We start from the raw sequence: 13,639 nt of genomic DNA, 5'->3' as shown, positions 1-13,639 counted from the left end.
GCAAAGCATCAGTCAGTCAGTCAATGCGGTTTCCTCACCCCTAAACCTTCCTTCACTGCTCCTCGTGTCTGAACACGACAGGCCCTTGGATTCAGATTAAACATTTACCGCCGGATAGACCCACCACCGCACCCGCCCCCCCCAACCCCTCTCCTCCCCAGAGGGTTGAGTATCCACACGGCACACATTGTCATTTACGCTATTGTTTGTGGTGTTCGTACACAGGGGACATCTGGTGGAGGTCCGCTCCAGGAGTATATGCACCCCGTAGCAGTAAGAGGAACGACACTACAAGGGGCATAATGGTTTACGTTGCCTCACTTTGTTCCAGAAGTGCTGAGCAAGTATGTTCCCCAGATAAATGCAGTCCTGACCTCGCAGGACAACAGCTGTCCGAACCCAGCGGTACGCTGCCTGAAACAACGCTGCCCCCCCCCCCAGCACCTTGTCTGCCCTGCCCTTCCCCTCCTCTTCCCCCCCCCCCCCCCCCCCACTGTTCACTAATTCCTTTGCAAAGCACCAGGTCAGCAAATGAGCTGCCGAGGCTGTTTGAATGTGAACACGAATCAAAAGCAGTAAGATTGTGTGACTGTTGACAGAGGAATGTCCTCTGGAACAAAGGACTGGTGGACAGACTGGGTAAGGGAGGGGTTGATAGGGCAGGAGGGAGGGTCCTGACCATGACAGATGACCAATAAGACAATGGACAGGAGGAGCTTACCAAGGCAAAAGCCACCTTGGAAGTTAGCAGTCAGCAGAAAGAGGCGAGGAGATGCAATCCAGCCATTTTACTGATTTGTTGGTCACTTATCGCTGACCCAAGACCTTGATTATTCAATTTTACCAGGCATTACCAGTGAAGAGCGCGGCCATGGGAATGGTTCTCCAAGAACAACAGTTTTTCTCGAAAACGACTTTCGACCGCTCATTCGTTTATAAAACACAATCTGCGTCCTTTCTTGTTTTCCAATAAGCAGATAAACCGGTCCAAGTGACCAGCTTCCCGTCTCTCGAGTGATACTTTGACATTAAAATGGACAACAAATGAAATGTCTTCTCCTCTCTCGTCTCAACGAGTCTGACAATGTGAAGCAAACTCATTTGTCTGTTCGCGCGACTTGGGGAGCTACCTCCCTTATCGTGACACCAGTGGAATAACACAATTCATCAGGACAAATGCATTTTGTCCGGCAAAAAAAAAGGCAATAGATGCAAATGTTGTATGTATAGCGCAATGCGACTCCAAAGGGCTTTCACGTCTGCGAGAGCAAAGATAACTGAAATGTTCCAATATACTCTAAAGCTTGTAAATCCGAAGTACGCATATATATATATATATGAACCAAATAAAGTGGAATCTTAAATTGCTTCGGAAAGTGATGCACACACTTCATTAATTCTGCGGGCTGAGGGGAAAGTATCATCTGCGATATCCCTCCAGAATAAAAGCAGCCATGGCCGGGCAGACTTCACCATTAACTGGAGAGCGACTGAAGCCTCCGTGACATCAATGTGACCGGCAGTATATCAGGCTGCTGCTGGCTGGACCAGCAGCAGAGACCTCTATCTATTACCACTGGTAACGTACGGGAGAACTCTTGATACTGATGATCCGTCGACTTTTGTGTGTGTGTGTGTGTGTGTGTGTGTGGTGTGTGTGTGGTGTGTGTGTGTGTGTGTGTGTGTGTGTGTGTGTGTGTGTGTGTGTGTGTGTGCGCGCTGTGTGTGCGCGCGTGTGTGTGCGCGTGTGTGTGTGTAAGTTTACCAATGCATTCATTTTATTTTAGATACATACGTATCAGTATGGTAGATGTAGGATTGAGTTTTAACGTCGATTTGCATTGATTTATTTTGCATTACATAGGTCCGTATTAGAAGCCCAATACAGTGTGCTTCCATTATGTTACCGCACACTATGTCCTGCCCTTCCTGTGACTATGGGATGGAGAGCCAGTGAAGGAAATAGACGTGATTGGTCCCTTTGCAGTATACAGATGAGCTGGCCACTGTGTAACGAAGTTCTGGGCAGAAAGGGAGAGTGTGTTTCACAGTGAAGTGTCACTTCAAATGCCCAAGAAAATCATGTGTGCTTCGGACGCCGCCTGGCCCCGTCTCCTACTCATGGAAGGGGGTGGCATCCTCTATCGCGAACCGAGTTACATCCCCCCCCATCCCCCCCCCAACACCGATCGACTTCAGCGTCTACTCTGTATCCGTGCCATATGCGGGTACATCGACCAGTTCTTTTATCCGCAGCTGCGGCTCACCTAGAATCCTTGGCTCCCCTCAAACTCCCAAACTGCGCTTTCGCCCGCGGGGCTCCGGGCTCTGAGATATGAAGCTTTTTAAATTGGCTGCAGAGAACCAGGAAGGAGAGCAACAAAGGGGGAGACACGGTGTTGATATAACAAGGTGGTTTTTAATGAGGGACCCGGCGCCGGCCGAGACGCCCGCAGCGATGTCGCTGTCGGCTGAAAGGCAGGCGGCGTCCTCCGTGTTTGCCGGGCGATTGCGACTGACATGTCAAGAGTCCCTCCCTTGCGCGGCGCTGCCCGTTTTGTCCCGGCCGCGTGTCGCGACCCTCCTCCCGCTTATCTCGTGGAAGGGGAGAGGGTCATGCCATGTGTCAATTAAGGAACAGAAGCGCGGCGGCGCCGATCTCGAGAGGGTGAGGACACCGGCCCCGGTGTCCTCCGTCGCCGCGTCTCACGGACGCCAATCCTTCACGCGTACGCCCGTTAGAGATGCTGCTGTAATGAGCACATCTCATTTACATTTACAGGTGCTCACCGTGATGCACGGTAAAAGAGAAAAATGTTACAGGGCTGTTTACAGAATACGTCCGGGGAGCTCGGGGGAAAGCTGGTAATTGGTGTCAGAAATGAGATCTGGAGTGTTGATTTATTCTCAATGAGAATGAGGCTTGTATAAGTCGCCATATGGCTGATCCAATATTTTGGAAAGCTTCTGGTAAATAAATGCTGAGTGTGGGAACCTTTGATTGCTTATTGTCTACATTACCCAGATTAACACATTCCCATCACGTTTTGGCAATGCACCATCAAAAATGTATTCACACTATAGCAGCATAAAACAAAGTACAGTATTCCAAAAAAATGTGATGTGTTCAACATAAAATGTATTTTAGAAAATATAAATTTCACAATAACTTTAGCATTTATGGCATGCAGAAACACAGTCCACACAGGTATCTGGAATAACCAGAATACACATGGTATTGTCGTTTTCTATATAAATGCCCAGCTTCTGTTTGTGACTTCACCACCTCCGTTTTATTTATTTTCAGTGTATCAGCATTGAGATAACCTTGGCTTGATTTTTTTTCGCTGAAGCCAAGGTTTATATGCCCTAAAAAAGGAAAGAGAGAGGCAGCATATAGAAAAACCACGCCAGACAGAAAGCCAGATAGCACAGTTTCAGTAACTACACAAGTCCGTTTATCAAAAGCACTGAACCATTTTTCAATCACTTTAAACGACCAGTACGGCTCACGAATCAGTTCTCTTAATAGCAGCACCTGATGGTCTGTCAGCCAGCTGATCCACAGAGGGAAACCTGTATATATGGACCTATCACACCTCAAAGGAGTACGCCTTAAGAACAGAGATAAATCTGTTACAGTACATATTGGACACACCAACACCATGAACATGTTGCAGAAAACCCTCATATAGAGCAATGCAATTTTGCAATATAGATTGCAATGCTATTTCACAGTATAGGGGCAATACTGTTCTTGGGAGAAGAAATGGTATTCTGCAGGAGTAATGCCTGTCTAGAGTGAAAGGAGGAATTTCGTTTTTTAGAGTAAAGACGAAGTGCTTTTACCAAAGTAAGAAGCAACTCTATAGTAAACCAAAGAACAATTGGAATAATGCAGTGAAGGAACTATGTTTAAACTAAAGTAAAATGAGTTTTAAAAAGTAAAGGGAGCACTTTTAAAAGAAAGGAGCAATACCAATTGGAGGTAGAAACTATTATATTTCGATAAAAAGATGCAAGGCTATTTCTCCAGCAAGGCATTTCACATGAAGGAAGAATGCTCAACTAAATTAAAGAGGGGTTTTAATTTGATGCGATAGACGAACCAATGCCATAACGAACAACAGCGCTATTGTAAAGGAAGTGAGCAGCGGTCTCCAACAGAGGACCGATGCTAGTCTAAAGTTCCCGCAGACGGCACACTTCGGCCGACCGCTCCGCTGCACAGCGACCTTTTCTAGGTTGAGTGCTCGCGCCGCGGAAACCCCTGACTGTGGTTCGACCTTTCCGCCCGGCGCCTGATACCTGGTGAGCCTGTAAGAGAGCGCGGAGGGACGCTGATGACCTTACACTGGCGCACGGCGTAGCACAAGGCGCTAATGAGGGAACGACCACAGAGAAAATAACGCCATCACGTGTTACCCCACCCCACCCCCACCCCCGCCCACACCCACCCAAGCTTTTAAGCACTTTTAAAATGTGGTGACTTACAAGGGGGCCCGGGCTGTCGTAAAAAAAAACCAACAGCAAGTCAAAACATCTGTCACCCGACTTAATTGGGTTCATTAGAAATCTCACCCAGAGTTTCCAATTAGAGCCCGGCCCCCCCCCCACCCCCTCCCCATAATTAATTGCACTTCAAATTAAATATATTTTCTCATCAGCCTTTAATTAAACACGGCCCTTATTCTTGATTGGAAACGCAGATCTTGGGGTGAGTGCCGGGTCTCCAGCGCGCTTTGTGAGAGGTGCGCCGGGAGATGGTCTGATTTTGGGCGGGGTATAATTACATCCAAATGATTAAGCGCCATCTCGCTGATGGAGTTCTCTGGAACCCTGCCAGGCCCAGAAACCCAAAGTCCTCCGCACAATCTGGAGCCAAACCCAGAGCCGGCGCCGATGCCAAAACAAGGGCTCACCACCGCCGCCTCCTACGCCTGGCTGATCCGAGCGAGCACGCACAAACCGGCGCCGTCGTGATGAGCCTTTGATGACATGACTTCTGATGGGATTTTAAACTAACAGCTGCTCTATATCGGCGGAGGAAGACACCATTTAAACAATCCACGGGAAAAGACGAGGACGCATCAACGCTGAACCACCCTGCCTTTTTAAGCAGCCGCGACATGCTAGCAGGAGCCGATACTAGGATGGTAGCGCTCGATCTCAATGCAATTCAGCCCAGCTGCTGCTCCGGTTTGAGCAGAAACCATTTAAGCAATCCTGGTGGTGGAGAATAGAGATATAAATGAGTGATCCGATTTTAGTCGGTTGAGCCCTGGGGTTGGAATGGTAAGGATAGCTTTCACGATCGTTACGCCGTAATGCATATTTATAACAAACGTCTTGAGTCCATTTATCTCACTGATGGAGGTGGTGTAGCCATGGTGGGACACTTCCCAGCTTGCTTCTACCTATTTCCCTCTCCCAAAGACAAACTATTTGATTCCCTCAGTCAGTCATAACTACATACAACTACATCAGTTGTATGAAAATATAATTCCATCGCTATACACGGCGGCCTTGGAAATAGAGAAAATTAAATATTCCACAAAAGTACGAGAGACAGGATGGCTAAGTTCAACACACCAGGATACAATTATTCCAAAGTCATTTCATTTCTGTTAGCGCGATTTCCCTCCCGAGCAAGGTTTTCACTCTCAGAGACAGGAATAGTCTTTCCTCCGTGAGAGCAACTTTGAGGTGGTGTTTTTTCCCTCTTTCAGCGCACACCGGTTTGACATTGATTTCCTCAATGTCATTCCTCCTCCACGCTTCCCCCAGAAGCACACGACCTTCGACCTTCTCCTTGTCACTCACACACTGCCGTTCCCCATGCCTGACCCAGTTAACGCTGCTCATAATTAAACCTTCTCCCTGATGAGTTCTACAGCTCGCTGTTAGCCTCATTACCAACGCTGGTGTCAGATCTACGCTCAAAACATCTTATTTACATGGTGGTTTGCGATTTGTTTTATAGCAATGAGGATGATACAAAACACTGATCAATCTAAATGGATATACATTCCCCATTGGACACCAATGGCTGGCACTAGTTTTTGACAAGCCCTATTTTTTCCTTCAATCGGGTCAATTGTCCCTCGGGAAAACAAGCCTTTGCAAATCTCGTGGGTGATCCCCGGGGTTCTCGGTGAGTGAAGCCCAGCTGGATGGGCCAACCTGAGAGCTGACTGGTCGTGGTATATGGGGGGGGGGGGGGGGGGGGGGGGGGGGGGGGGGGGGGGGGGGGGGGGGGGGGGGGGGGGGGGGGGGGGGGGGGGGGGGGGGGGGGGGGGCGGTTTGGTAGTGGGGGTTCACCCCGTCTCAAATCAAACGCCATCATGAGCGGGCCGCCTCCCCACAACCCCCCCCACCACCCCCAGCCCGGTCCTCCCCGAGCCCCTCCGTCCAATCTAGGAGCCGTAATGTTATTCCTGATGAGCTCCGCGGGTAGAGGACTCAATCTATATAACCATATTCACGCATGCCGCCACGCGGGCAGATCCACACCATTAAAATGGATATTAGCAGGAACACAATAGGGGCCGGGGATTTTCATCCCCGGACCCAAAGCCCTGGTGTAGGCATGGGGAGGAGGTGAAGGAGGGTTTCAGGGTGGTGGGGGATTACGTGGTGGCTGTTGGAAGTGGGGAGGTGGTGGCTGTTGGGGAAGGGGTTTGAGGGTTTGAAGCTCTCTGTGGCTTTGGCTATAGGGTGGTGGGTAAAGTGTAGTAGGAATGGGGGTTGTGGGTAAAGGGGTGGTGCATATGGGGGGATGTGGGTATAGGGTCTAGGCGTGACGACGGGTTTGGGTGTGGTGGCTATGGTGGTATCGGGTATGGTGGTGGTGGGCACGGGCCTGATGGGTAGAGGGTACAGGTGTTGTGGGTATAGGGTATAGGGTAGGTTGTTATTGGGCTGGTGTTTATAGGGTATAGGGGTGGTGGTTATAGGTTCTAGGGGTGGAGGTTATAGGTTATAGGGGTGGAGGTTATAGGTTCTAGGGGTGGTGGTTATAGGTTATAGGGGTGGAGGTTATAGGTTATAGGGGTGGAGGTTATAGGTTCTAGGGGTGGTGGTTATAGGTTCTAGGGGTGGGGGTTATAGGTTCTAGGGGTGGTGGTTATAGGTTCTAGGGGTGGTGGTTATAGGTTCTAGGGGTGGTGGTTATAGGTTCTAGGGGTGGTGGTTATAGGTTCTAGGGGTGGTGGTTATAGGTTCTAGGGGGTGGTGGTTATAGGTTCTAGGGGTGGTGGTTATAGGTTCTAGGGGTGGGGGTTATAGGTTCTAGGGGTGGTGGTTATAGGTTCTAGGGGTGGTGGTTATAGGTTTTAGGGGTGGGGGTTATAGGTTCTAGGGGTGGTGGTTATAGGGTTCTAGGGTGGGGGTTATAGGTTCTAGGGGTGGTGGTTATAGGTTCTAGGGGTGGTGGTTATAGGTTCTAGGGGTGGTGGTTATAGGGTATAGGGGTGGTGGTTATAGGTTCTAGGGGTGGTGGTTATAGGGTATAGGGGTGGTGGTTATAGGTTCTAGGGGTGGTGTTTATAGGTTCTAGGGGTGGTGGTTATAGGTTCTAGGGGTGGTGGTTATAGGTTCTAGGGGTGGTGGTTATAGGTTCTAGGGGTGGTGGTTATAGGTTATAGGGGGTGGTGGTTATAGGTTATAGGGGTGGTGGTTATAGGTTATAGGGGTGGTGGTTATAGGTTCTAGGGGTGGTGGTTATAGGTTATAGGGGTGGTGGTGATAGGTTATAGGGGTGGTGGTTATAGGTTATAGGGGTGGTGGTGATAGGTTATAGGGGTGGTGGTTATAGGTTATAGGGGTGGTGGTGATAGGTTCTAGGGGTGGTGGTGATAGGTTATAGGGGTGGTGGTGATAGGTTTATAGGGGTGGTGGTTATAGGTTATAGGGGTGGTGGTTATAGGTTCTAGGGGTGGTGGTGATAGGTTATAGGGGTGGTGGTTATAGGTTATAGGGGTGGTGGTTATAGGTTATAGGGGTGGTGGTTATAGGTTCCAGGGGTGGTGGTTATAGGTTATAGGGGTGGTGGTGATAGGTTATAGGGGTGGTGGTTATAGGTTCCAGGGGTGGTGGTTATAGGTTATAGGGGTGGTGGTGATAGGTTATAGGGGTGGTGGTTATAGCGTATTAGTGGAATGTACAGCGGCTTTGGGGGCGGAGCCTGTCGGTTCAGAGATGGAGGTGCAGGGCTTTTGGCGTAGGGTATTGCCCCGGTATTGGCGCTGGCCGGAGGAGCCGAACATCTGGCCAGAGTTTTTAAGGAGGGGGGGGGGGGGGGGGATAGGGGGGGTCAAGGTGACTCAACTCACCGATGAAGTAGGCCAGGAGGACGAGCAGCGTGACGGAGATGAGGATGGCGCTGAGCGCGGCACACTTCCAGGTGCAGTGCTTGTAGGGCTTCTTGAGGCTGAAGGCCGGCCTGGAGAAGGTGTTGCGGGGCAGGGGGCGCGGCGGCGGCGAGTACACCGTGCTGGAGGTCAGGGGGTATCCGGGGGGACGTGGTGCAGTACATGGGGGATGTGCCGCCGGGCTTGAACAGGAAGTGCCTGGAGGGATGAACACGAGGTGGGGTTGAAGAGAAAACTGATTTAACAGGAACAGAAAAAACGTCTGGATATTTTTCGTTTTCATTGTTTTATTGTCCCATGGACATCCTCTTCGTCCGTCTGTCTTCCTGCTCTCTCTGTCCGTTGACCATGTCTGCCTGGATGTCTGTCTGTCCGGCTTTTGCGTTTTTTTTGCGGCAGTCCGCCGAACGCATGAATCCCTGTGTCCCACGGTTATTACTGCTAACTGCTAATTCTGCCTCCCAGCACCTTTCTTGTCGCTACTACAGCCGCGCCTCCACGTGTAGTGAAGGAATATTATGGAACATTGGGTTTCGTTCCGATCGAAAGCTGTGAATCAATACCAAATCTAATTTACAGGGCTGGTGACCGCGACAGGACCTTGTTAATTCCTGCCAACATGGTGAATATTAATTCACAGCCACTATGGATCATATTTATATGTCGCTCCACAGCTGGGGCCTGGGCGGTCGGCAGTAGTGTGACGGGTGACGGGTGGCGGTGGGGAGGGTGCTTTCGTCCTTGAAGAACAGATCAGTAGGACAGCGGGTTGTGTTTGTCCAGGCGTCTTACGAACTGCCTATCTCTGAGTCAACGGGCGACGCGCTGCCGTCACCGAATCTCTGCTGGTGAAAGGCGTCGCGGAGTCGCTTTGTAGCGGCTGAGGGACATGAATCAGATTTAATGTCACACGCCTGATGTACGACACGGACAGTCTCTAAATCCATCCCCTCGGTGATAACGATCAACAGAAACCCCTCGCCGAAACCGTCTCCTCGCTAACAGGAGAATACATGGCGACTGTAATTTTGAAATAGAAGAAAAAGATTTTTAAGATAAAAAAAAACAAAACATCCCATAATATCAAATGTGACATGTACAATGTGCTAAGGGTGTACAGAGTGTAGATAAATTAGACCAGAGCATTCCGGCAAAAAAACGTATTTTGGCTGTAGAAAAGGTTTGGACACGAGACATTTGAGGGCAAGCCAACGAAATAAAAGCATGAGGAAGCGGCAGGTGTGAAGCGTCGTGCAGCGAGGGGTGGAGGAGCAGGAGGAGGAGGAGGAGGAAGAGGAGGAGGGGGAGGAGGGGGAGGAGGAGTCATGCAACGTACCCGTGGTTGTACGCGGCCTCACGTTGCGCTGACGCCAGCACGTCCATCTCAATCAGGTTGTCCTGCAAAGTCTCTAGGAATGCCTGCTTTGATATGTTTCTACAGACACACACACACACGCACACAAAACACAACACACCACACACGACACAGACAGACGGGGACAGCGGGGCTGGGGTGAGATGTGCGTGCAAAAGGAAACACAGGGCATGGCCACAACACATACACGGTGAGCGGTCAAACGCGTGACGTCACGGGAATGGCGACCAGACACGGCGGCGGCACAAGACAGAAGGCGTAATCCAAGCCTTTATGGAACTACTTCTACTGGGCGCTCTCTCACTGCCATACCTGGTATTGTACGTGCCCTGCCCCTCTCTGCATGCGTCACGCTCCTCTCTGATAAACATTAGAGTATTCTGGCTCCTTCCACGTCGTAATTGAAAGAAAACAATGCAAATCACTTACACATCGCTCCACATATGCCGTCTCAAGGATAATATGACTCGAGGCGAGTGAAATGGAACAGACTCCGTTCCAATGAGGAGTTTCTTTCATGCGGCATGTGGCCGTCACATACACATTTATACATTGAACAAAAAAAACATATTTATATCCTTAATGAGAAAACTTCTGCTTGTGTTTAAAAGCACAGAGACTAATACAATTGTTTGTTTGTTTTTCGTTTCAGAATTATATTAATCAAATTCCATAAAACACCACCGCAAAACCCCACCTGGAGGATAATTGCTTTTTTTCCACACTCCTCTCCTCCCTAAAAAGCAGGCATTTCTCCTTTGTCATTCCACAACACGCATCTCCCTGGAGACCGGTCTTCCATGAGGAACATCAGCAGTGATGCGATGGAGAAATGAACCGCCCACATGCGATGGGCGTGCCCAGCCCACAACGGTCAATGGGACGGGGAAGGGAAGGGGAAGCCTTGTTTTTTCAGGTGCCTGGGAGAACGGAGGCAGCCAAACAGCATGTTTAAAACCTCCGGCCAAGCTGGTTCTCCGAGGAGGAGGGGGAGTATAATACTTTAATGAGGAGGGTGAGAGGGAGGACATGATTGGATGGAGGAGGAAAGGAAACAGGCGGGTTGGAGGGGGGAGCAGCCCCACCGTGGGCTACTGACCGGACTCGGACCTGGCTAGTGTCTGCATTTGGTGTGGGCTACTATCTGGACTCGATAGGCCTTTTGGGCTAATGTCCTGACCCGGCAGGCCTACTGCCTACTGTCTGGATACAGGGTTAGAAATAGGCCTTCACAGCCATACAATTCCCCAGCAGCAGGACCAGAGGGCTATTATAAGACAATTAAAAAAGTTATAATGACAGGCAATGTTTCAGCTCCCTCGTGGATGTTACTAATAGTTTAGATTTTATCAGTGGAATTCTAATAATTGATCTATTTTCCTTTCCAGGGTGTGTGTGTGTGTGTGTGTGTGTGTGTGTGTGTGCTACATGTGCCTTCGTGTGCATGCGATAGCATGTGTGTGCGTGTGCTAGCGTGTGCTTGCAATGCGGCGCAGCCTGTTGCAAATCTCGCTCCCTCCTCGGCATCTGTCTCTCGCTGCTCCTGTGGGGATACCTGCGCGAGATTAACTTTGGCGCCATACGACGTTTAATCGCTCATTACGCCACTCCCTGTCCTTCCGCTTGCCGGAGTGAACGCTCGTTTTCCCGCTGACTGAACCGCTCCACAAAGACAAGCCGGGGAAGAGGAGGTGTCAGAGCTTCTGCTCACAGCAAGCTGCTCAGCTGTGCCCCTCGAAAAAAAATTAAGTTAGCGCTTTTCCCGTCAGCGGCGGTTTAGCTGCTAACGCGATTTAACGTTGAGAGTGATTGAATTCATTTAAATGTATGCCGGTAATTAGAGCCTCTGAAAAAGAAAAACAAACACAGAGATTTGTTCCCCTTTATCTTAAAAACGCTACTATGTGGGTGGATTTGTATAATTTATAGTTTCTTTTTTTCTGAACAGCTTTGAGAAGCTTCTGTGTTGCATTCTGGATAACTTTTCCCGCCTTTTTCCCTGGCTACCTGTGAAGTAGTGAGCTCATTAGAGGCATATAGGGTTTGATTCCGTCCTGACACCTGTGATTTCACGCCGAGCCGACGGCAGCACTTTTCCGTTACAATAACACTTCATGCTCAGATGGTGGCCTCCCAGTGAGAACCAGAGAACACTGATTGGTAAGAAATAAAGAAATCTCCGGGCTGAAGTGGACGTATAGAGCGCGCTCGGAGGGGAAGCCTGCCGAGTCATTCACCGAGAGTGCCGCTTCTAACATCCAGCAGTGTGATTGTAATTGTTCCGCCAGTGCAATTCAAACAGCACCTTGGCTAATATAGAAGGTCTTACTTTATGGAAAATTACTTGCTGTTTTTTATTTGGCGTTGTCTCCTAAAAAGAGGTAATTCGTAAAAGGGTATTAGCATTATGATTGTTGTTTGTGGATGTGGTTTGGCTTTGTTGCTCACTACCTTCATGCAAATGAATTGTGGGACAATTTAGAAAGCTGTGTACAAGAGAACATAACCTCTGTTTTGACCTCAGCGTCAGCCATTTACGAAAAATGGTCGAAATTATTCTGTTTTGCTTATTTATTCACTGTTCCGTTGGAAAACTGCTATACCGTTTATTCCGCAACACTATGTGTTTTGTTTTTTATGTACGCAGGGTATCCTTCATGTCTTCATCCACCAGACCCATACTACTCTAAACAAACCTAGAACCGCCCTCCACTGCATCAATCCCCTCAGCCGCTGCACCTCGGGGTAAACGTGGCACCAGGACATATCCAGTACCGTGATACACAGCGTATCGGCCAACACACACACCTACCCCCCCCCCCCCCCCCCCCCCCCGTCGGCCTCTAGCGTGTCTGTGGCGTGGCGTGGGGGGGCAGATGGTATCCATGGTTACCTGGTTTCCAGTGGGATGTTGCTGTTGAGCAGCCAGTTGTCCGGGGTGCCGCCCCCCGGCTCGGTGGCGCCGGAGGCGGGGCCGTCGGGAGGGGCGGAGCCGTCGGTGGGCGCGGGGCTGGGGTTGCTGCGGGGCGTGTAGGTGGCCCGGTTCAGAGAGTTGGCGGAGGCGGCGTGGTGGTGCTGGTGGTTGGGCGAGTGGGAGTGGGCGAGGGGCGGCGTCCTGAGCCGAGAGTGGTTCTGGAACACGCCGTCTGGAAGCAGAAGGTAAAACAGGTGAGTAAGTGCAAAGTGTTTATTTATTATTTATTCAGGGCCGTTAGAGAACGCAAGCGCCTAGTGCTCGACAACGGTTCAACACAGCAAAAGACTGCGTGATATAAGTACAAAACACTAAACAAAACCACCAGCTCATCACAAGTTACTCATCTTGCTCAGTGTAACGCCTGCCTGTGTAAGAAAGGTTTAAGAGGGTTAGTAAACCCCCGTTAAGCAGGAGCACTTCTGCCGGCGAGTAAAAAAACATGCGATCCGAAGCATTCGAGACAGTCGTAAAGGTTTTAGAAGAACACAACACATTGCGTTCCATAGGTGCCAAGTACGAAGCGTGTTGTCAAGCGTTGTCAAAACACACACAACACTCGCTCAAGCTAGTGTGCACAGCCGATAGAAAATTACCCCTCTGGAAAAGCTTTTTTAGCATGTAGTAGCAGACTTCATGTATTTCACAGATGATTTCCCCCGTTTAACAACTCTATACATTTGAGTAAAAAACAACACTTTGTGAGACCAACTATTTCTTTGTTTAAAACCATAGAAACCGAGACCTATATAATATATATATATATATATACTATATATTTAAAAAAAGCAAGATGGTGCATTCCATCGTTTATTTTGTGACCGACTCATCTTCTCGCACGACTTTTAACAAAGGTGTCCTTTCGTTAGTAACGTCACCTTTCTAGACAGGCAGACATTATGTGCGCCCCCGTCAAAT

The 13,639-nt window shown here is 49.5% G+C and overlaps 1 protein-coding gene across 1 annotated transcript in view; it reads right to left on the bottom strand.

Moving 5' to 3' along the window:
* tenm4 (teneurin transmembrane protein 4) overlaps window positions 1-13,639 on the bottom strand; it is a 175,054-nt gene that overhangs the window by 85,393 nt on the left and 76,022 nt on the right. The window contains 4 exon segments of the mRNA XM_030380863.1: window positions 8,334-8,517; window positions 8,519-8,570; window positions 9,709-9,807; window positions 12,641-12,893. Of these exon segments, the coding sequence (XP_030236723.1) occupies window positions 8,334-8,517; window positions 8,519-8,570; window positions 9,709-9,807; window positions 12,641-12,893 (588 nt within the window).

This window comes from Gadus morhua, chromosome 16, assembly GCF_902167405.1.
Source record: "Gadus morhua chromosome 16, gadMor3.0, whole genome shotgun sequence".
Classification (NCBI taxonomy): domain Eukaryota; kingdom Metazoa; phylum Chordata; class Actinopteri; order Gadiformes; family Gadidae; genus Gadus; species Gadus morhua.
The sequence above is the reverse complement of the archived record's forward strand: the minus strand, read 5'-3'. Positions and strand labels throughout refer to the sequence as shown.